Below are 22597 nucleotides of genomic sequence, written 5' to 3' on the forward strand. Positions count from 1 at the left end.
TCGACACACTGATTCATTATGCTCCGAAGCTTCTTGAAGGTGTGTTTTGAAAAAGCCATCACTAAATAATTCGTTATTTATTTATTTTTGGCGCAACAAAAATATTCTCGTTGTTTTATAATATTAATATTGAACCACTGTACTCACATGAACTGATTTAAATATGTTTTTAGTACATTAATGGAGCTTGAGAGAGGAAGTGTCATTGCTCCCTATGCAGGCCTCACGGAGCCATCGGATTTCAACTAAAATATCTTAAATTTGTGCTCCGAAGATCAACGAAGGTCTTACGGGTGTAAAACGGCACGAGGGTGAGTAATTAATGACACAATTTTCATTTTTGGGTGAACTAACCCTTTAAAGCATATTAAAAACACCACATAGACATATGAACAACATTAAAAACTTGATTTTCACCACAGGGGGTCTTTAAGTAAAAAAAAATATACACAGAAATGATGGTTATGATTAGATAAAGTAGGAAAATACAAATGAAAACACAAACTTTCAAAAATTAGTAAACATTTTAATTGTTCAGGTACTCGTAGTGATCGACTTAGTTCAGAAACCTGTAGAATATGCTGGCACTCAGTGCTTTTCATTGAATTCAGAATATATAATGAAATGGAAGAAGAAATTAATCAACTATGCTCTTGATGGTCAGAAGATGTACTGGCCAGAGTGGCCAATACAACACAGATGGATTGAAGAATAAGAAGGCAAAGAGTTTTGCATTTTAATGTAAATACAGAGCACTTGAATAATAAGACAACCAATTGTAGGCTTTACTCAACTATCAAATGATAATCTGTATGTACAATATAACTATAATTTATTTAGATGACATTATTAACTCCTCATACTGAGAAAAAAAAATAAGTCAGTCAATGGATTTCGGAGTCTGAATAAACTGGACCAGACGAGTCACTCTGGTCCGCCTCGCTGCAAGAGAGAAAAAAAGCTATGGTCAGTGGTTTGTCCATATTCTGGGCTATTTTTGTTCTAAACATTACAAATGCATTTATATTTCTCTAAGGTCCAAACAGAGCAGATTTAGAAGATTGTTAAAACTAAAATTAAATGCGTTTTTTCAAATGTAAATGTAGCTATAATGTCTTTTCAAATGGCGATCTGTAAAAACAAATGAACACTAACCTGGATGTAGTCCATTTCATCTAATGCAAGGGTTCTCCTGCGGTATTTCTGAGGGAGATCTTTAACTACAGAGATGTTGTCCGGGGTGCCCGGCAGTCGGCTGATGGGTCCCGGTGGTCTGGGAGGAGGTGATATTGACGTTGCAGGTGGAGGTGCGGATGGGGAGATCTGTGGGAGACTGGCTGTAAGAACCTTCAGTGCCTCTTGTACTGGAAACACAGCACAAATAAAATGTTAACAAACTAGTAATGCCAACTTAGAAGTTTGCTACCATGATTTAAATACTAAAATCAATGCAAGTAGGTTAAACATCTACCACAATGTAAACTAGGTAAAAAACTAATGTTTGGTCTCTTAAAATGTACTGCACCTATTATGAGGAGCATTTTGGGGAGCTTCTAATGCATTACACAAATAAAAATTATGCATTTCACAGAGTAACAGAGATGAATTACATTCACGGGTAAAAATATAGGCAATATATAGGCTTATTACTGACCATTTGGCCTAGGGACACTCTTTCGATCTGGAAATTTTATTAAAGGTGCATGAGGTCGCACAACCTGCAAAGGAACAAATGTAATGAGAAAAATTAAACAAAACAGTTCTGCCAAGTGACTTATCCATGCTTAATTTTAAAAGACTAAACAACCATAGACAGTTATGAACAATTTTAATATTTAGGTTTTATTGCATTTACTGTATATAATTCTTAACGCGTGGATGAGATGATATTGTGTTTTATAGGAGTGAAATAAAGCGATATACAGTGAGGAAACTTGGTCTGTCCACAAGGGCATCTGTCAAACCATTGAAATCAGTGCATTTTGGTGAAGTAAAAGCACTCAAGATTAAAATTACTGAATACTATGCGGATAAGAAATCATCGTTTCAACAACGAGCTCAAATGAGCGATATGTCACAGCAAAATGAACGGTATTCAGGCTAACGCAAGTGTTTACCTGCACGACCCGACTGGCAGCTGCCATCTTGCCACTCACTTTGCTTCCCATGACGACATCCGATCACTGCTTCCGGTTTAAACATATCGACAAGACCACAAAGTGAAGACATTATTTAGCAACCTGAAGAGGGCACTGTTGTATTATAACTTAGAGGACAAACGCGGCAAACACTGGATGGGAAGTCTGAGTCATTTCCGCGAATCGGTTCTTTTGAACAGTTCGTGTAAAAGAACTGGTTCAAAAATCAATTTTGCCAGTTTTACTACGTGTGATCGTTTGGCTTAAAAAACATGTTTTAATACTAATAGTAGTAATGATGACGATGACGATGATAATAATAATAAATAATAATAATAATGCTACAGCCAATTCCGTTTCATATGCGTGTCGATTAAACTGTCATACAAAATAAATAAATAAATAAATAAATAAATAAATAAAACAAACAAACAAACAAACAAATAAAAAAAAATGTCATACAAACAAGTCGAGAACTGTTCAGACCAATTTTGCGAACCGACTCAAATGATTCACTGAAAAGATTTGACCCAAAAGAAGGGTTTACATTTGGCAACCAGATGAGGGCATGTAAGGACTATCATAAGACAATTAATACTTAAATATCGCTTTAATTATCCAGAAGGAACTGCATTTGTTATGTTCGAGTCTGTAGCAGAAAAGCTGTCACATTAGTTGCATCAGTAAATCATACCGAATGAACTTGAAACAGTCTGTCAGTTCGTTCACATATACATGCGAATTCATCTAATTCATGAGCTTTGATGTTATACATCAATAAAACATTACTGCAGACAAAAAGCTAAATTAATTCACTGTACCCTTACCCTAGCTCACCTGCTAATATTCATTACAAGTGGTTCTGCCTTTAAAATAGCGTTACATTTAAAATATATAGAGCCCCGCTTCATAATAAGCACAATAAACATGCATTCTTACCATCAATACGCTATCTAGTATTGCAATATAACCTTATTTTTCCATGTTGACCTCCGAAACCCACTAAACACCGTAATGACAGTGGCCTGTGACGGCCAATCCTTTATTTCTGCTCATGCTTAGTTTGATGCAGGTGGGCGGGGTTTCGCGGATCACCAAGTCACATGACTGTCACGACTTCCTGGCGGCAGTTTCTGACAGGATTACAGTTGCGCGGCTTGGAATCTTGTTACGAAAAAGTGATATTAGTAAACAAAAACATCAAGAGCAAGAACCGGAAGCGACAGTAAGTGAGACGAGTTCTTTACATATACTCACTTTGTGAGTGTAATCTGTTAAACCCTTAGTTCCAGTATTTTTTTTTATTTCTGCACAGGCATGCAAAGATGAGTTCCAGTAATCATGGTGGACCCTCTTCAGATAGTGACCCTGCTGAAATGAACAACAGCCTAACTGATCCGTCGTCAGCTTCTGATGGAGTGACACCCACACGTTTGCTAAAGTGATTTTCCATTCTTTCGTTGTATGATTTGTTGTTATGGTCTTGCACCAATGCATAGAGTACAAATTAACGGCACTATTACTGTTTTGTACTATGTATTATACAGTATGTAATAGATAAGTGTAACTATGCTCATTCTGTTTCTTGTATGTCTTGTTTTTTCAAGAATGAAAGAAATAATGGAAAATCAGTGTTTTGAAATGAATGTTAAAGTCAGCTTGGGTAAGCTAAATTTATATGTGAATAAACAAAACACTTGTGTAAATATTAATCACTAATAATTAACCTAATTCTAATTTTGTTTAATTCTTAGGAAAACACAAAGAGTCACATGAAGCTGAAGAAGATCTGTAAGTGTGTTCTAAATTTCTGTGTATATACTGTTATTAAATAACCCAACATTAATCTTTTTATTCATCTGTAGATCCAAGTATGAAAGTGCAATAGAGCAGGCAAGACTCTCATACTTCAACAAGACACTGGTATTAAACAGGTAAAGATGCTGTGGTATCAAGCTTCTTTTTGCAATACAATCTCTGATGGTGTTCATGTTAAAAATGTTTTGTGTGTGTGTTCTAGAATGCAGATTTGGAATGCCATCATTGAAAAGATGATTCAGAATGATGCAGATGCTGAGTGAGTGAATCTTAATTTAAATAATTCTAATCTATGTAGTCTGATATCCAGTTGCCCTAACAGTAATCTGAACTTTCATCATAAAGGGCACTAAAGGAACTTACCAATGAGAACACTGAGCTCTGTGAAAAGGCCATGCAAATTATAAAGGTGGGACATTCCCTGTTCTGCTATAGGTTTTAGAAAAATTAATTTTCATATTTATGAATAATTCCATTTCTAAACAGGTTTATGACCATACAATGCTTAATCGCTGATCCTTTTTTCCAGGAAACACGAGAGCTTCAGGACCAGATCACAGATATTCAAAAGGAAAGACTTGGTACTTATTAAGGCCCATATGGAATCATCTTCAAATAAAAGCCTTTTTATGCTTGTTTAATGTTATATTTTGACAAGATGTAACATCTCATGGGTCAAATTGTTTTAAAACCTTAGAAAAAGCTGAATTCACATTTTCAGTATGCGAGTTAGTAGAAAGCAACCATATCTCATTCATGTTTTCCTAGACCTAAAAGGACAAATTAAGAAAAAAATGCTGGAGATAAATGAGTTGAAACAAGTGAAGGAAAATCAGGGAGCGGTTCAGCAGAGAGCCAAGGAAAGAGCTGAAGCGGTTCTACAGAAACACCAGAAAGTCACCACCATTTTACAAAATGTGCTTCGGGTACGTGGCTTCTCAATGTTTGCTCGTGTCCTTCTCATCATTCTTATATAATCTGTCTTGCGCTTTTGTTTTTTAGGATCACTATGCATTTTGAACGTCTTTATTATAAAAATCTTGTTTTTCAGGGAATTATACTGGCCAGTAAAGTCAACTGGAGAGATGATCCAAAGTTAAGAGACATTGCAATGGGACTAGAAAACATACCTAACTAAAGAGGACCTATTTGAACACAGTTCTCTGATTAATGTATATACTTCACCTGTAAATGTGCTCACTGTTACCATGTTCAGTGTAATGTTTTTCTTGTACATTTACATCGAGAGCTATGGCAAGGATGTTTCACTGAAATATGCACAATGTATAGTTAAGCTTTTCATAACGGCTCATTTTTTCTTGTATATAAACTAGAGAATATTTTAGAAATATCCTGAATGTGGGAGATATTAGATGATCTCCATTTACTGATAAAATTACCTTTTTAAAATAAAGTTCAAACTGATCCTTAATAAAAAGTAATGAAACCATGTTAACAACTAGTTTTACTTCTGAAATGTCATGCATTTGAGTGAAACGGGTTATTCAATAAGGAAATGGTTGTTGCGTGATAGAAACAGACCTGGATGCCTTAATGGCTAGTTGGATTTTTAATAGCCTGTGCGGTCTGCCATTACAATAGCCGAATCCTTTACATTTTCATTAAATAATACAGAATTTTTTGCACTGATAAATCATTCACAATAGGGAATGTGCAAGATCAGTTTCTTTTAACCCTTGTGCAACTTTTTGAACTTTTTTTCTCCATTTCAGTTTTGTTTTTTGTTATAAGTGTGCCTTTGTTAATGCCAACTACATGAATTTTGGCTCAGCTGTTTATTTTTATTGGAATTTTAATATTTTACCCTCATTTCCTTCAAAAAATCAATTTTACCCTCCGTACAAAAATTACTTACACTCAGCACCTTATGAACAAAAATGCCCACATTGAAACTCATTAAAACGGCAATTTTTTAACCCAAATAGGCATTCTATCGGCAAGGCTTCAAATTTTACATTTTTACCATTTTTTACTAGATTGTGCCATATTTTCAAATATGGCATATGAAAGAAATGCTCGCTTTATTTGTGTTTTCTGCTTATGCATATTATAGTCTATTATAGAATCAATTGGAAAAATAATGCAGCTATAATTGTGTGGGTATGTTGGTAAGGATGTCAGAGTGTAGTTTGCATGTGTTTACTGAAAATTTAATGTGTGTAATTAGTTTGAAAGAAATTATATTGTACTGGCAATCAAAAATCCCACTCCATGTATGAGTCACACCCTTGGCAGGGTCATAGGGCCATGTGAAAACTATGAAAAAGGTCAAAGAAGGTTAATGAGCTTTTCTTTTTCACCCAAACACACATCTTAACACTTGATTGCACTTTTTCACTTGTTATTGTTTTTGTACGGAGATAAAAGGTACGCTTGAATTTGAAGTAGAAGTTCAGAAGCCCCTAAACACATTGTTTTAGTTTTCACCACAAGAAAATGCTGATTGTTTAGTCTGGTAGATTTTATACAAAGTTTGAGTTCACACAGGTGTCCTCACAGCCAAACCTATAAATATGTGGTGCTTGAGGGGTTGATAATTTCATTGTTTGCAAGATGAAGAGACGTTACTTAGCAGAGAAGCTAGTGTTGCCCACTGACAGTACACAGGTGCATTAGAAGCTGAGGATGTAAAGCGTTAAAATTCTGAAAACGAATGAATGTTTGGTAATTATGAATAGAAGAGGTGCTGATAAAAAAAAAGTGGAGTCAGTGAAAGTGGAAAAAAAAATATTAATATATACCTAAGTGTTAGTTTTTGTAAAAAATCTGACACTACATAAAAAATATAAATGCCTCAAAATGAATGTTGTTGTTCTTCATTGACACACCCAAAAATCTAATAAGCAAAGAAAAAAAATTCTGCTTAGCATTTAGTTTATGAAAATAAACTACAATTTTTAATTTTTTCATAAAACACCTATGGCATTATGTAAACAAACCAGCATTTAAAGGGTTACAGTTCTTAAAATTAATGAATGTTTGGTATCTATGGATAGAACAGATGCTGGTTAAAAAATTGACATCAGTGAAAGTAGAAAAAAATATTAATAAATCTTATTTTTATGACAGTTTTTGGACATGGACATTTTTGTCCATTTTGCACCTATGTGTAACTTTTTTTTTGAATGCACAAGGGTTAAACATAACTAGACATTAACTGGACAAAACTGCCTTTTACAAAGTATTTTATTTTCCAGCCACTTTAAGTGAAAAGATTTAATACAGACATAAAAAAATACAGACATGATTTAATAAAGTTCAAGCAATAGAAAAGGTATATTGTATCATATTTTCACCACCTGTCCTGCTATACATGGGCTCACTCTCTTCCCATCCACCAGCACAGGGTTCGGCTGAATGAGTAACCGTCCGTAAGTCCCGCCCACCTGTCCTTTAGTGAGACGGCCAGGATTGACACATACACAGCCAATCACATCCTGGGAAATAATGGCAAAAAAAATTTCCAGTCAGAATTGAAATTGGAACATTTTTTGTTATGGTATATAACTAACAAAATTTTCTGAAATGTGATTGATTTACCTTGATGAAATACCGAAGTTCAGAAGGAACGATGAGAACATCAGGTGTGAGGTTCATTAGGCCGAATTGTTGAAACTTCTCATAATCCATGTTAACTTCCTCCGCAGGAGGATAGAGAGGATAGTAGCTAAAAGAACAATTAAACAGAAGATTTACAACTGTATATCACAGGAGTAGCAAAGAAGAGTACAGACAAACAACATTTTACTACTACTCAAGCCATGGGAAGTTGCATTTAAAGATGAGAAATGTTCTACAAACCTCCTCTGGGTCAGCATGTGTTTCATGATCCTTGAGAAACGTTCTGTGCCAGTGCCACTGTAAAAACGGTAATGACAAATCAGTGCTTTTGTGCACATATTCTTCTGAAGCATTTTTTTTTTTTATTATTTAATGACATCAATGAAATAATGAATCAGAAATGACTATAAAACAGTACATTTTATACATAAGTTCATTTACTCTTGTTCCTAAAGTAGCCACAGTGTAAATTTACATGTCAGTAGTAGGTTGTTTTCAAGCTACAATCACCAGTTGGTTCAGTGGTATTACCTGCTGATCTCTTCAGCTCCCATATGAAACACAATGTCTGTAGATGTCAGGCCAAAAGTCACATTACCAATGAGGAGCGTGCAGGGGTCACTCGCTAAGGTCACTCTCTAAGGGTGGAAAATGAGTATTGCATTATATGGACTCACAGAAATGGATTATTGTTCTAAAAATCTTCATTTGTGTTTATCTGAAGAAAGAAAGTCATATATATCGGGGATGGCATAAATGATGAGAATTTTCATTTTTGGGTGAACTATCCCTTTAAGTTTACCCTGAATCATGCTAATAGATAAAATATTAATCACCAGCAGTTAAGAATAAAAAAGGATGGCCAATTAAATCAAAATGAACAGAGATTTTAGCTAATCATCTCACCGCTGTATCATCTTTGCTGAGGTTGGTCAGGTTGAAGGGTGGCTGAGGATAAATGTAATGATGATGGACATCCCTCTGAGACGGCACAAACACCAACCTGCATCCCGACCTATAATAGAAGAATGTAAGCATTGAAAACACAATCATACATTGGCGAGTACTTTCTAGAAAGCTGTGAGAAAAACTATAGACACACACACACACCCTTTGGTTCCTTCCACTATGCTGTCCACACATCTCTTGAAGATGGATTCAAATGTTTCTGTTACCTGGTTTTTCTGTTAAAAAGGTAGAAAATCAAGTGCTTAAATTTGTGGCCATGATGAAAAATTGTTATTATAGGATTTCAAATCCATACAAAATCTGGTTTACCTCAATCTGCTCATGTTTGGAATCAACAAATGGCCCAAACTGCGAAATAAATAAACAGTTAATTACTAGCCAAAATTTCAGATTCAAATGTTTAAATGTCCAGAAAAGCAGTCATACTGCGAGATAAATTAGGTTTTATCATAACAAGCTGCTCTTTGGACTAAAAAAAAAAAAAAAAACCACAGAAATGGGCATGAAGCTATACCCACCAGAATGCATACATCAGGACGATCTTTATTGATGATAGTTATGAGGTCAATCAGAGGGTCATAGGTCAAACTTTCAGAGGGGGTGTACGGTCCACAAGCCATCATGACCATTACAGGCTCAGACACTGAAAAATTGTGTTATGAAGGGTTTAATGTGATCTCATCAGGCATGTTGTTGATACATTTTCACCAATCTTACCTTCATCCATTTCCTGTTTCACTTCAGACGGGCAGTAAAAAGGCAGCGGAATACCCTAATGGACAAACAAATCATTTAATACATATTCATAATTCAACAAATTGTAAACTTAAATTAAACAAGGTTTAAATTAAAAAGGGTAATAGTGAGAGATACCTCGTACAGTTTGGTAGCTACAAACTTCTCCCCAGAGGGATTCATACCTTCCATGACAACAACCTACAAAAAAAACAAGAGTAAAAGAATGTATGCCAAACACACTGCCTGCTAATAACTAGAGATAGGGAAAAATACATTCTCTGATACATCACTATTCATTCTCAAATGACTTCTATATACTAAAACTAATAATGAGAATTTTAACATGCCCCTATGATGCTTTTTCAGATATTACCTTTCATGTATTACACATAGACGTTTGTGAATGTAAAAGGTTGGCATAGTTTCAAAGAACAAAGTGTTTGATAAATGTTATTGTCTTACAAAAGAATAAGTTATTGTCTTCCAAAAGAAAGAACCCGATTCTAAACTATTTGAAACGAGCTGACTGTTCAGTCTTCCTGCATGAACCAATGTAGGTTTGTAACAAATTTGCACAATGCCTGGCTATAGTCTTCATTGGCTGCCCGCAAACAACATCTAGAAGACGCTATTTTATGTGCTGCAAAAGCAAATCCACTCTGCACGCACTTCAGGACCTGAAATTCAGATATTCAGAAATTCAATGGATGTTTAGTTTCCAACGCGCTATAAAGAGGTAGACCAGTCATAACAGACTGGGCCATCTGACCAATCAGAGCAGAATCAGCTCTCAGAAAGGAGGGGTTTAGAGAGACCGCACCATTTCAGACACTGTGAGAAAAGAGCTGATTCTGCAATGTATATTATGAGAAAATTGAAGTGTTTTTTGATCTTGGATGCATGTAAACCTATTGTAACAAATTTAGGAGCCTTTAAAATAAAGTAGCATAATAGGGGCATTTTAAATTAAAATGATTGATAATATAATATTACTTGGCAATAAAAACAAACATAAAAGAAAAGGAAAAAAGCAGCATGTGCATCAAATCATAGGTGTATATCTCACCTGTCCAGGGAAGAGCGAGAACTCTTTGAGCTCGGACAGATCCACAGGCACCTGTCTGCCTCCCTGTTCCTGTCCAGCCTCCAGCAGCACAGACTGGGCATTGAGCTTCCCGTTACTGTCACAACACACCTGCCCCAGTACTGTGATGCTATCCTGCAGGAAAGAGAGTGAGATCAAGGCTAATCAATTAACCAAAATGGATACACATACTCCAAAATTAAGTTTTGCACACCAGCCATAAATATGTTCTTTTTTATCACTTGAACAACTGAATTATTGAGCCGTTATGATGATATCTGTGCTTGTACCTGAACAGGTAGTGAAACTGGAGAGAATTCCTCTATGTTAAAATGACTCCGCAATTCCTCTCCGAGCTCTTCAATCTTTTCTGTCAGAACTACAGACAGGATAGAGAACATAAATAAATATAAAGAATAAGAACAAAGAATATAAAGAGACAGTCTGTATGTATCATGCAATATACATACATTTTGTAAACATATAAAATGACCATTTATATTTCATGCAACAACAAAACAAACAAACAAAACCCGAAATGATTTCCTTCCATGTACGTAAGTAACTGTCTTATAAAACAATCATATAATCATGACAATGCATATCTTGGAAAGAGCAAAGTTTTGTATGAAGGTTTGAGTCAGTGCTGACGGCAGTAACGAGAACATGGACTCACCGTCCCGCACGTCTCTCAGTCTCTGGAACATATATTTGTAGCTGCTGATGAGTGAATTCTCTCCTCCTTCCAGCATCTCCACCCTCACACTGGTCTGTCCTTTACCCGTCCAGCGTGGACCCTGCACCATCCCAAAAGACGAAACCACCTCTCCTCGTCCCCCACGCATGCCATATTTTTGAGAAGGTGTTGCACTACACAAACACATAAAACAACTTTATGTTAGATTAAATGTATTATATCATCTTGAAGTGAAAAGACATCAGATTCAGACTGCCATGATAATTTTTCCATGTTTTCTTTAGGGTGATTTTGTTAATGGTGTGTTTGCCTTATAAAGACCTCATATATTCAAAGATATCTTAATAAAAGTTTGGTGAATTGGTTACCTTGGTGAGAAGCTGGCAGGTGACAGCATTAGACTGGGACTGGCGAGACGGGCCACACCTCTCTTGGACTGAGGATGTTCTGGGGTGGTCAACGCTCGCTTCTGAGAGCCCTGTGGTAACACACGGATGAAGACAGGAATACATTTACATTTCTTATCAAAGAAAGTACATTTCAATATATTGCAAATTACAGAATTTCAGCAGGTCAAATAAAAGTTGGGTTAGAAGACAAAATGAGATTTACTTTTAATAGCTGAGCTATACAATACTTTCCCATTTGGAACCAATAATGCATTTCTATCGGTGTATCTACATTTCCATCAAGTCTCCCCTATTAATCTGTGTCCCATTTTTCTCACCTTGGCCGGTGTTGAATAGGCATCCAACAAGTTCTCCTCTTCCTCTTCTGCTCGGATTCTATGCAACTCTGTTAAGAAGACCACTGTGAACATTTACGGCAAAAAAAAAATCTAATAAAATTATGTTATGTGTAATTAAACCTAGTGACGGTTTTGAGCTTAAAAGGATACAGTTCCTGGATAGAGTTGATGTCTCTAGTCTTGTTAAACTGGCTTCCCTTCGATGAGCCTTTTGACTTTTTCTTCTTGTTCAGTATCTGTAAGGAGTATATAAGCAATATGCAAATCAGGCAGGGAAACATAAGGTGTCTTATTTATTATGGCATCTCAAGAGATCCCAGAAAATCTGTGCTGCAGTTGACATGTAGCAGTATGTGTTTATAATGGCCTTGTACTAACTTCATGTTCAAACTGGTCCAGGTTCTCAAGAGTGAGCGGCAGCTGTTCTTTAGAGGCGCTGAAAGCAAACCACTCGCATACAATATCATCCCCCTTCAGCCTGTGACATACACACTGCTGCAACACTATAAAGATACAAGAGGTGTGTGGGTGTATATATGCTTTATATATATCCACACATACCATATATGCCCATATATATACAGTACTGTGCAAAAGTCTTATGCATGTCAGTATTTTCACCCCCCAAAAAATGTTTTAAGCCAGTTATTTATATCTTTTGCTGTAGTGTGTCAATAGGAAATATCCGTTCACATTTCCAAACATTCATTTTGCCATTAATTGTAATAATCCAGTGAGATTTTTGAATACACAAGGAGTCTGACAACAGCCAGTGCTCCACATGGAGATCAGAGCTCACCATCATCAAATCCGTCTGTGATTACATGAAGAAACAGATGAAACTGAGATAAACTAAATCCAGGAGAACTGTGGCCGTGTCTCCAAGACGCTTGAAGAAACCTGCCTGCAAAGATACAGTACTGTGAAGAGTTTTAGGCACTTGTGTAAAAATGCTGTAAAGTGAGGATGTTTTTAAAAAAAATATATTATAAATAGATTTTATATATCAATTAACTTATATTAACTAAATCAAAACAATATTGTGTGACCACCCTTTGCATTTAAAAAAGCTCTTGTCCAGGTACACTTGGGTATAATTTTTCACGTAGCTTTGGAGGCAGGTTTGTTAAAATCTCTCGGAGACACGGCCACAGTTCTTCTGGATTTGGTTTGTCTCAGTTTCATCTGTTTCTTCATGACTTGGGTAAAGTTGGATTTATATTCACACATTCGGACTTCTGATAAATTCAGACTTTCCAATAAATGTGCAATAAATTAATGTTTGCGAATTTTAAGCAGCAACATGATATTGACAACCAACGATTGTCAACTTACAACATTTTTCACAGTCGATCAAAATAGGCAAGTATTGTTTTAATGGCATATTTACTTGTGAATGTCCACTGAATGTCCAATGTAGTGTGATTAACAAGGCTATTGAATACGGATGTCCGAATGTGCGAATATAAAACCAACTTTACCCAAGTCGCTTCATGTAATCACAGACGGATTTGATGATGGTGAGCTCTGATCTCCATGTGGAGCACCGGCTGTTATCAGTCTTATTGTGTATTCAAAAATCTCACTGGATTATTACAATTAATGGCAAAATGAATGTTTGGAAATGTGAACGGATATTTCCTATTGACACACTACAGCAAAAGATATAAATAACTGGCTTAAAACCTTTTTTGGGGGGGTGAAAATACTGACGTGCATAAGACTTTTGCACAGTATATATATATATATATATATATATATATATATATATATATATATATATATATATATATAAAAAAGCACATATTAATCTTTACTTTTTTATCATTATGTCACGTTAACAATAATTATTATTGTTTTATAAATATAAATTATAATAAATATAATAATTATTATATTTATATAAATATAAATATATGTTAAAAGTCTATAAAAACAATAAATAAGAAACTTGACGTTTACGTTTGTCCACAGTGTCATCGTTGAAGGCTATGTTGAAAGTGTCCAGCTCAGACTTGATGTCCTCTGCAGTGACTGATGCCATTGTTGTGTCCGCTGATTTACAAATATGATATATCTGTAAGCAAAAACAAAAACGCCCTCAAGATATAAACGTTCCGAATCACACATTTCATCAATCGCAACTGTAAAAGCGCGAACTTTTAGAGTCTCACTAAGTAAAACACTGAAATGGCGCTAAACACAATAACCTAACCTAATTTGCTTTCTAAATACTATTTTATTCAGCTGAAAAACAGAGCTCGAAATAAGCTATCATCAACACAGATAATGCAGTAATATGAAAGATTACCTTCTATTTTAAAGTGAAAAATCAGCTGTCATATTCATCAACAGTCTTTGCATCACGTTCGGATTGCCGCGAAAAAGTACCAGCAAAACAGCACTGAAAGGTCACTTCCGGTTTCTCCACGCGTCCTCCAAGACGCCAGAGGGAGTTTGAGGCTGTCAACTGAATTTCCATCCGATCAGCTGAAAGGAACCAAGGCCTGTATGTGCTACACGTGCTTATGGTATCGTAAACGTATACTCACATTTGTACATTAAATTTCACTCTTTGGAATCTCAGACATTACTTATCAAAATGCCGAAGGTTAAAGCCGAGAAAAAATCTCGAAAACATCAGGAGGTGAAGAGTCAAGGTAGGTTTCCTTGAGATGTTTTGTACTGCATGCTGTCTGACGATTTAGTAAAGTCTGTTCTTATAGATCTGTAGTGAAAGTCAAACATGTTATGAATTTCATTTGGATTAAGGGAGAACCTTTAGAAACCTGTCAACAACACGTCCAGGTCACATAATGGAAATTCAACCTATTTTTCTGACCGTAGAACATTGTGACATTATTTACATACAGTTGAGCACATTTTAATGCCAAGTCCCATCACTGTAGCGCGTAATATACGTTTTACTTTGTTATGAATACATAAATATGAATGTGTGTATGTGTGTGTACACACACACACAATATTAATGTGCTTAATTGTAATGACAGAAATATCAATTTTCTTTTTTTTTTCAAAGATTAAACAAACAAACAAAAAACATTTGATGGGATTATGTTTTGACACAAATCTATAAAATTGGTTAGAGTCCACCCATAAATGTTACAAAAAAAAAAAAAAAAAAAAAATCTGTTTCTTGATGTGTTTCAGGAATTATGTTCAATACTGGTATTGGTCAGCATATTTTGAAAAACCCTTTGGTTGTCAACGCCATCATAGCAAAGGTCAGTAATGTGGATTGTGACTTTTTCTGGCAAATCTGTCATTTGCCTTTTTAAAGGGATAGTTAACCCAAAAATGAAAATTTGATGTTTATCTGCTTACCCCCAGGGCATCCAAGATGTAGGTGACTTTGTTTCTTTAGTAGAACACAAATGATGATTTTTAACTCCAACCGTTGCGGTCTATCAGTCATATAATGTGTGTCAATGGGAACACAATCTATAAGAGTCAAAAAAACACGCACAGACAAATCCAAATTAAACCTTGTGATGACACATTGATGTCCTAAGACACGAAACGATCGGTTTGATCTCTCGCGTGTATATGTCAATGAGTGCGAGCGATCACTTCCGGCATCAGAGTGCATTCAGACCTCACACACCGGATGCTCAAGGCAGTTGGACATAGTGGTGTATTAGAGGTAAAAAATTATATAAATACTGTTCGGTTTCTCGCACAAACTGATCGTTTCGTGTCTTAGGACATCAGTGTGTCGTCACGAGCCGCAGGGTTTAATTTGGATTTGTCTGTGCATGTTTTTTTACTCTTATAGATGGAGTTCCCATTGACATCCATTATACGACTGACAGACCGCAACGGTTGGAGTTAAAAATCATCATTTGTGTTCTACTGAAGAAACAAAGTCACCTACATCTTGGATGCGCTGGGGGTAAGCAGATAAACATCAAATTTTCATTTTTGGGTGAACTATCCCTTTAAAGAAAGTGACAGCTGAACAAGATTTCTAAATGTGTGACCACATTGTCACAGCTCAATATAATCAGTGAGTGTATTGATTAAATACAAAAATATCTTTCCAGGCAGCACTACGACCAACAGATGTGGTTTTGGAAGTAGGTCCTGGAACTGGTAACATGACCGTCAAACTCCTGGAGAAAGCCAAGAAAGTAAATAAGTTAATGTTTATTGCTAAAGTTTAAGTATTGATTAATTTCTTTACTATATTAAGTAGTGATACATTTTATTAACTTCATTTACTCTAATTCAAAGGTTGTTGCATGCGAGTTGGACACAAGGCTTGTTGCTGAGCTTCAGAAAAGAGTCCAGTGCACGTAAATGTTTTTCATACACATTCATTTCTACCACTGTCAAAACCCCAGCAGCAACTTAAGCATCTGTTTGATTGAAAAATCTGTTTTCTTGAACAGTCCAATGCAGAACAAGCTTCAGATCCTCATAGGGGATGTCCTAAAGGCGGAGCTCCCCTTTTTTGACTTGTGCGTGGCTAACTTGCCTTATCAGGTATTGGTTCAAAGATTTTTCTCTTTGGTTGCTGTAGATCTGTCTTCTGAGCCACTTGTAACACTATACTAAAGGGTTAGTTCACCCAAAAATGAAAATTCTGTCATTAATTACTCACCCTCATGCCGTTCCAAACCTGTGACCTTCTTTCATCTTCGGAACGCAAATGAAGATATTTTTGATAAAAATCCGATGGCTCAGTGAGGCCTGCATTGCTAGAAAGACAGTTAACACTTTCAATGCCCAGAAAGCTACTAAAGACATATTTAAAACAGTTCATGTGACTACAGTGGTTCAACCTTAATATTATAAAGTGACGAGAATACTTTTTGTGCACCAAAAAAACAAAATAATTCAACAAAATTTATTCAACAATATCTAGTGATGGGTGATTTCAAAACACTGCTTCATGAAGCTTCGAAGCTTTACGAATTTTGTTTGGAGCTTCATTTTACAGTAACGTTAATAATCTCATCCATGAACATGATTTCTGCCCGAGTCCCATCAGATTCTTTTCTACCCACTGTGAGGTGAAGACGACATCTCCCTTGATTCTGCGCTGAATCTCGGCGTCATCAAGCTATGTCTTTGTTTTGAATAGGTGACCTGTAGCGGTTTAAAAGTTACATGTTGTGCCTTTTTAAGCCTTGTCTGTGAAACCGGCCAATAAACACTTTTAATAACCATAGTGAATCAGAGTAAGACAAGAACAGGTTTTGGAAGAAGGATTGATGATGTATTGACTCATTATTTAAATTGTTAATTTTGAACAAAAAAGGTACCAATGTTAACAAATTGAACCTTACTGTAAAGTGTTACCGAATCACAGGTATTCACACTGAGATTTTTTCTCCCCTAGATATCATCGCCTTTCGTGTTCAAACTGTTACTTCACAGGCCATTTTTTAGGTAAGAAATTGGATAAACTTTTTTTGGGCTGATTCAGTAAATCAGAGTGCAGTGTAGAGTAAAAAACAATGGGACTTTAATTCCTGCTGCCATCGTATTGAGCGTTATGATTTCTTTCTTTCCCATTTTATGCTGTCTGTAGGTGTGCCGTGCTGATGTTTCAGAGGGAATTTGCCATGCGCTTAGTGGCTAAACCAGGAGACAAGCTATACTGCAGATTGTCCATCAACACACAGCTCCTAGCCCGGGTGGATCATCTCATGAAGGTTTTGAGAGTCCTTCAGTTCATTAATTAGTTCATAAAGTTGACTGCAGTTTGAGAATGGATAAATCCTCAAGTTTGTGTGGAATGCATAGTTTGACATTGTCATATGTAAAGATACTGAAATGTTATGCTTATGAAGGTAGGAAAAAACAACTTCAGACCGCCTCCAAAAGTAGAGTCCAGCGTGGTGAGGATAGAGCCCAAAAATCCTCCGCCGCCTGTCAACTTCCAGGTAAGTGTCTTTAATTATAGTGTATACTGTCTGTGCAGTTATTGGAAGTAATATAACAAGAGTTTTTTTTTTTCCCCCACATTTAAAGGAATGGGATGGTCTTGTCAGAATTGCATTTGTTCGAAAGAACAAAACGCTCAGTGCTGCCTTCAAGTAAGACATCACTAAATGGTGTTTTTGTTGAGTGATCTATAGTAATAAATTCAAGAAGCTGGCCAGTATTAATGTTTGTGTTTTTTTTTTTTTTTTCAACCCAGGTCAGCTGCAGTTGAGCAATTACTGGAAAAGAACTACAGAATTCACTGTTCTGTGCACAACATAGTGAGTCTGCTTCACTTTGACTGCGTTCACACTGTCAGTCGAAACCAGATTATTTGTGTATCCGATTGGAATCTTTTCTAAATGATTGACTGGCCACACTGTATATCACAACTGTTCAGATCCGATTTGTGTGTCCTGTGGCACTGTTTCATTTTACGAAATTTCTGTGTTGGTTTCTATGGTGTTAGTAGATATACGGCAGAAATAAGATGGTGGCGTTTGCAATGTTGTTTTACAATATGAAAATGTGTTTCTGCAACAACGTCTGATATGTTTATGTGGCGTGAGAAAGTGACAAGCAAAAAAACTTAGCAAAATCCGAGCCATCAGACAGAAACGGATTCCCAGAAATGAGATTTGAATCGGATTTAATGTTTTATTTTTTGATTGATTTTTTTTGCAGTGCACACTTGTTAAATTTTATTGGATATGCACAAAAATCAGATTTGGACTGACAGTCTGAACAAGGCTTTAGACACTTTAATTATACTTGACCTGGTACACAATTATATTAAAATACATTTCTAAATTGTATTGCAGGAATTACAACAGGATTTCAACATTGCTCAGAAAATTGATAGCATCCTTCAAGAGTCAAAGTTTAGTGAAAAGAGGGCACGCTCCATGGATATAGATGATTTCATGGTGTAAGTATGACATGCTTTACTTCATGAAAAATGCTTTTAAATGTTTTTTTTTTTTTTGGACGGTTTCATTAAGCATCTTTTCTGCATCCATATTTTATGGTAGGCTTCTTCATGCATTCAACTCTGCCGGGATACACTTCTCCTAAGACTTAAGGAACAGGGGACAGTTACTAGGTTGACAGGAAGTGATGTCACAGTCTTCTTGGATTCTAGTTATTGCTTTCATCCATGTGAAGAAATGAAAGGCATTTCTTTTTATTGGACATTCAGTGGGACACTCAATCTCTCAGGCTGGGAATTTTTTGTGCCTATGCTCAATGATGAAATATTTATGGACTTCTTTCTGAGGTAAACCTTTAGTTGTGTGCATGCTGACTGTTAAGAGGCTTTGAAGAGGACGTCTGTAATGGCTTCTTACAACTTTCAGCTTTATGTACTCTGAAGTTGTGAGTACACCAGTTTACTTTTCGTATAACTGATGCTATTGTAGAGAATATTAGTCTTCATCCCCATCAGTCTCAGCAGTATACACACACACACACACACACACACACACTGCTATCCTGCCCATTACTGTTCAATATTGAACTGTCAAATTGAGAAATAACCTGCTAACACTTCACAATAAGTGAGTTAACATTAGTTGGTTAACATTAGTTAATGTATTAAGTGTCATGAAATAATTATCGACTATCAATGAGCGGCAATTTTTGCAGCATTTTTTATTTAGGTTAATGTAAATGTATAATTATACTAATTGCTAATTCAAGTTTGTTTATAATACATTAAATTTATAAAAATTAGCATTTTATTAATAGATTAATAAATGCTGTAAAAGTATTATTCATTGTTAGCTATTGCATTAACTGTTAACGAGTTGAAACTTATTGTCAAGGTGTTGCCTATAAATCTTTATTAACATTCTACCCACAGTTAATGTTACTAGTATGTAAACTGATGTGTAAATATAATTGCTAATTGTGTAATAGGTGATTGACCTGTTCTCAGATTCATTTAAGGCATTTTTCTTAGGAAGGCTTAGCTGTACAAGTTGAGTAAAACCATGGAAAATCATGTTTTGTGTTAAATCTGCATACAAATTTAAAAGAAACTTGAGAGAACTGTTTTGCTCACCATATGTGAGACTTTTCAGTAGTGTGTTTCTATTATGAATCACTTTGAACTCTTCAAAGATGCACTCAACTGCTTTAAATTGTTCTGTCAAGCAGAGTTTCAGATCCTCCTTCTGTTTTGGTGTGGGAGGAAAGTTAAAGATGGAAATCTGAACTTGGGGAAAGTTGCTTTGATGCAACAATTATATGGTGAAGTTTTTTGCTGTATGATAAGCAACACTTGAGTTGGCAGTAAAATCTTGAATACACTACTTGTGCAATGATTTGTTTTCACAAAGAAATTTTTCAAAGCTTTTGATTACATTGTTAGGCTGACAAATACTTTTTAGGGAGTCTATAAACACTTCACCGTACTCCGCATTCTCTTGAGTATGAATACAAATGAATGACTTCAATGAGGCCTTTTGTGCACCATACTAATGTGGGCAATCCCCAAGATTCTGAGTGTACCCTGCTGTGAAAAAACAAACAGACAAAAAAACAGCTTAAACCAACCTGGGATCTGTGGCCAGTTGCATAAACTGCTTAGACTAGTCTTACAAGCAAGTCATTCATTTTTTTTTCTTTAAGACTAGTCAACATTTTTTTTTTTTTAAGTCCGTTACATAAAATAGATTAGTCTAATTTGAATCCCAAAAATTAAGACAGATTACCTCTTGTCTAACTGCTAGCTGGTCAGACTAGTTCTTACATTCTTAACATAGTGGTGGTATTTATCCAACTGGGCCCTAGTTTGTCTGTTGGATAGTTTTAGAAGGATTTTGGGCACATTTTAGCTGGTCTGACTTGTTTAAACCAGTCTTTTTTTTTTCTTTCAGCCATGTACACTCTACAGACTTGAATAAAAATGCCAACTAATGGTGATCATTCACATGACATAAGATTAAATGAGTGGATTATTCAGTGGATTATTCCTGTGGCTGTTTCTGACTATTTTCAGTCGTTTGTTGCCAATACTATATTTGACCACTAGATGGCTCTCGAGTACCATTGTAGATATTTACATAAATAATGTAAAATGTACAAGAAACCTAACTTCTTTCTTTCTTTCTTTCTTTCTTTCTTTCTTTCTTTCTTTCTTTCTTTCTTTCTTTCTTTCTTTCTTTCTTTCTTTCTTTCTTTCTTTCTTTCTTTCTTTCTTTCTTTCTTTCTTTCTTTCTTTCTTTCTTTCTTTCTTTCTTTCTTTCTTTCTTTCTTTCTTTCTTTCTTTCTTTCTTTCTTTCTTTCTTTCTTTCTTTCTTTCTTTCTTTCTTTCTTTCTTTCTTTCTCTTAATGAAATTAAATTCTGCACGTTTCCCCTTTACAAAAGTGTTTCTTTTCACTCCTACCAACACCATAATGTCACTGCATGTCTGGACTGAAGGTTCTTACCGCAGAAGAATTGGCAGATCCATCTCTATTGATTGATAGCTGGCAGGGACTCATATATTATGGGGTGAAGTGTCTTGCTCTATGGGGAACAGGAAGAAATTGATTTAAGATTCGGAGCACCACAGGTGTACAGCCTCACATGAGTGACAATGGCCTCTACTGTCAATGCAAGGGTCTGTTCATGCACAGTCAGAGCAGGAAGAATGGATAGATAGACAGATCGATTCAAATATTTGGGGTTGGTAGGATTTTTTTTTTTTTTTTTTTTAAATGTCTGAAATAAGACTCTTATGCTCAGCCAGGCTGTATTTATGTATTTGTTAAAAATAATAATAATAATAGTAATATTGTGAAATAATATTACTATAAATAAATTGATTTCTATTTGAATATATTTTAAAATGTAATTTATTGTTGTGATGGCAGAGCCCCCTACGGAAGGGGATTAGGGCCAAGCAATAATAAAAAATAAAACCATCTCGAGATTAAAGTTGTTAAATTTCGAGAAAAAAGTCGAAATAAAATGTTGAGAATAAACTCGTTAAATTGCGAGAAAAAAGTCGTTAAATTTCGAGAAAAATTCGAGATAAAATGTTGAGAATAAACTCGTTAAATTACGAGAAAAAAGTCGTTAAATTATGAGAACAAACTCGTTAAATTTCGAGAAAAAAGTCGAGATAAAATGTTGAGAATAAAGTCAGTAAATTACGAGAATAAAGTCATTAAATTACGAGAAAAAAGTCGTTAAATTACGAGAATAAATTCGTTAATTTAATGACTTTATTCTCAACATTTTATCTCGACTTTTTTCTCGAAATTTAACGACATTTTTCTCATAATTTAACGACTTTTTTCTCGTAATTTAATGACTTTATTCTCAACATTTTATCTCGACTTTTTTCTCGAAATTTAACGAGTTTTTTCTCGTATTTTAATGAGTTTATTCTCAACATTTTATCTCGACTTTTTTCTCGAAATTTAACAACTTTAATCTTGAGATGGTTTTATTATTTTTTGTATTATTGCTTGGCCCTAATCCTCTTCCATACTACAGCTGAATTTGCAGCAGCCATTAATCTAATATGCTGATTTGATGCTCAAGAAACATTTATTATCAGTGTTAACAGTTGTGCTGCTTAATATTTTTGTGGAAACCATGACACCTTTTTATTCAGAATTCTTTGATAAATAGATTCAAAAGAACAGCATTTATTTGTAAAATAACAGCATTACATCTTTGAACAGCATTAAATCTTTTGTAACATAATAATTGTCTAAAAGTATTTATTTCACCAATGGCACATAGACAGAGATGCAGATTATTTGTGACTTTTATGAAAGTTCAGAAACTTCCCACATTGACTGTCTCAACACTTCACAAAGCACACATTTTAAAGTGATGCATAAAACATGAAATTATGAAGCACAAACAGTCATGT

At 35.2% G+C, this 22597-nt stretch overlaps 4 protein-coding genes across 6 annotated transcripts; 2 read left to right on the top strand and 2 right to left on the bottom strand.

Annotated features, from left to right (window-relative positions):
• Positions 1-505: 505 nt before the first annotated feature.
• Positions 506-3213, bottom strand: mrps36 (mitochondrial ribosomal protein S36). 3 transcript variants are annotated; one of them, XM_048209115.1, is made up of 5 exons: positions 3078-3213; positions 2118-2183; positions 1655-1718; positions 1156-1364; positions 506-942 (listed from the first exon to the last, which is right to left on the bottom strand). In XM_048209115.1, exons 2-5 carry the CDS (start codon positions 2166-2168, stop codon positions 925-927), a joined length of 342 nt encoding a protein of 113 aa, XP_048065072.1. In that variant the 5' UTR covers positions 2169-2183; positions 3078-3213; the 3' UTR covers positions 506-924. The 3 variants fall into 3 exon arrangements, with proteins under 3 accessions (XP_048065072.1, XP_048065073.1, XP_048065074.1); XM_048209116.1 differs by having other exon boundaries at positions 2118-2186; positions 3078-3211; XM_048209117.1 differs by lacking the exon at positions 2118-2183 and having other exon boundaries at positions 3078-3202.
• Positions 3198-5406, top strand: cenph (centromere protein H). The gene is made up of 10 exons (XM_048209114.1): positions 3198-3363; positions 3454-3579; positions 3746-3801; positions 3893-3929; positions 4004-4072; positions 4159-4215; positions 4302-4365; positions 4486-4537; positions 4725-4882; positions 5008-5406. Exons 1-10 carry the CDS (start codon positions 3242-3244, stop codon positions 5092-5094), a joined length of 828 nt encoding a protein of 275 aa, XP_048065071.1. The 5' UTR covers positions 3198-3241; the 3' UTR covers positions 5095-5406.
• A 1739-nt stretch (positions 5407-7145) lies between these two features.
• Positions 7146-14232, bottom strand: pola2 (polymerase (DNA directed), alpha 2). Its single transcript, XM_048209112.1, has 19 exons — positions 14086-14232; positions 13737-13851; positions 12153-12277; positions 11925-12010; positions 11754-11811; positions 11395-11504; positions 11006-11199; positions 10620-10708; positions 10312-10464; positions 9381-9443; positions 9225-9279; positions 9026-9150; positions 8817-8855; positions 8649-8722; positions 8445-8553; positions 8070-8176; positions 7779-7835; positions 7518-7644; positions 7146-7414 (listed from the first exon to the last, which is right to left on the bottom strand). Exons 2-19 carry the CDS (start codon positions 13816-13818, stop codon positions 7262-7264), a joined length of 1806 nt encoding a protein of 601 aa, XP_048065069.1. The 5' UTR covers positions 13819-13851; positions 14086-14232; the 3' UTR covers positions 7146-7261.
• A 12-nt stretch (positions 14233-14244) lies between these two features.
• On the top strand, positions 14245-20663 carry dimt1l (DIM1 dimethyladenosine transferase 1-like (S. cerevisiae)). Its single transcript, XM_048209113.1, has 12 exons — positions 14245-14434; positions 14946-15019; positions 15839-15925; positions 16029-16090; positions 16187-16280; positions 17140-17189; positions 17332-17455; positions 17594-17686; positions 17775-17839; positions 17944-18007; positions 18548-18654; positions 18758-20663. Exons 1-12 carry the CDS (start codon positions 14377-14379, stop codon positions 18798-18800), a joined length of 921 nt encoding a protein of 306 aa, XP_048065070.1. The 5' UTR covers positions 14245-14376; the 3' UTR covers positions 18801-20663.
• Positions 20664-22597: the final 1934 nt, after the last annotated feature.

Source organism: Megalobrama amblycephala, linkage group LG12 (genome assembly GCF_018812025.1).
Source record: "Megalobrama amblycephala isolate DHTTF-2021 linkage group LG12, ASM1881202v1, whole genome shotgun sequence".
Classification (NCBI taxonomy): domain Eukaryota; kingdom Metazoa; phylum Chordata; class Actinopteri; order Cypriniformes; family Xenocyprididae; genus Megalobrama; species Megalobrama amblycephala.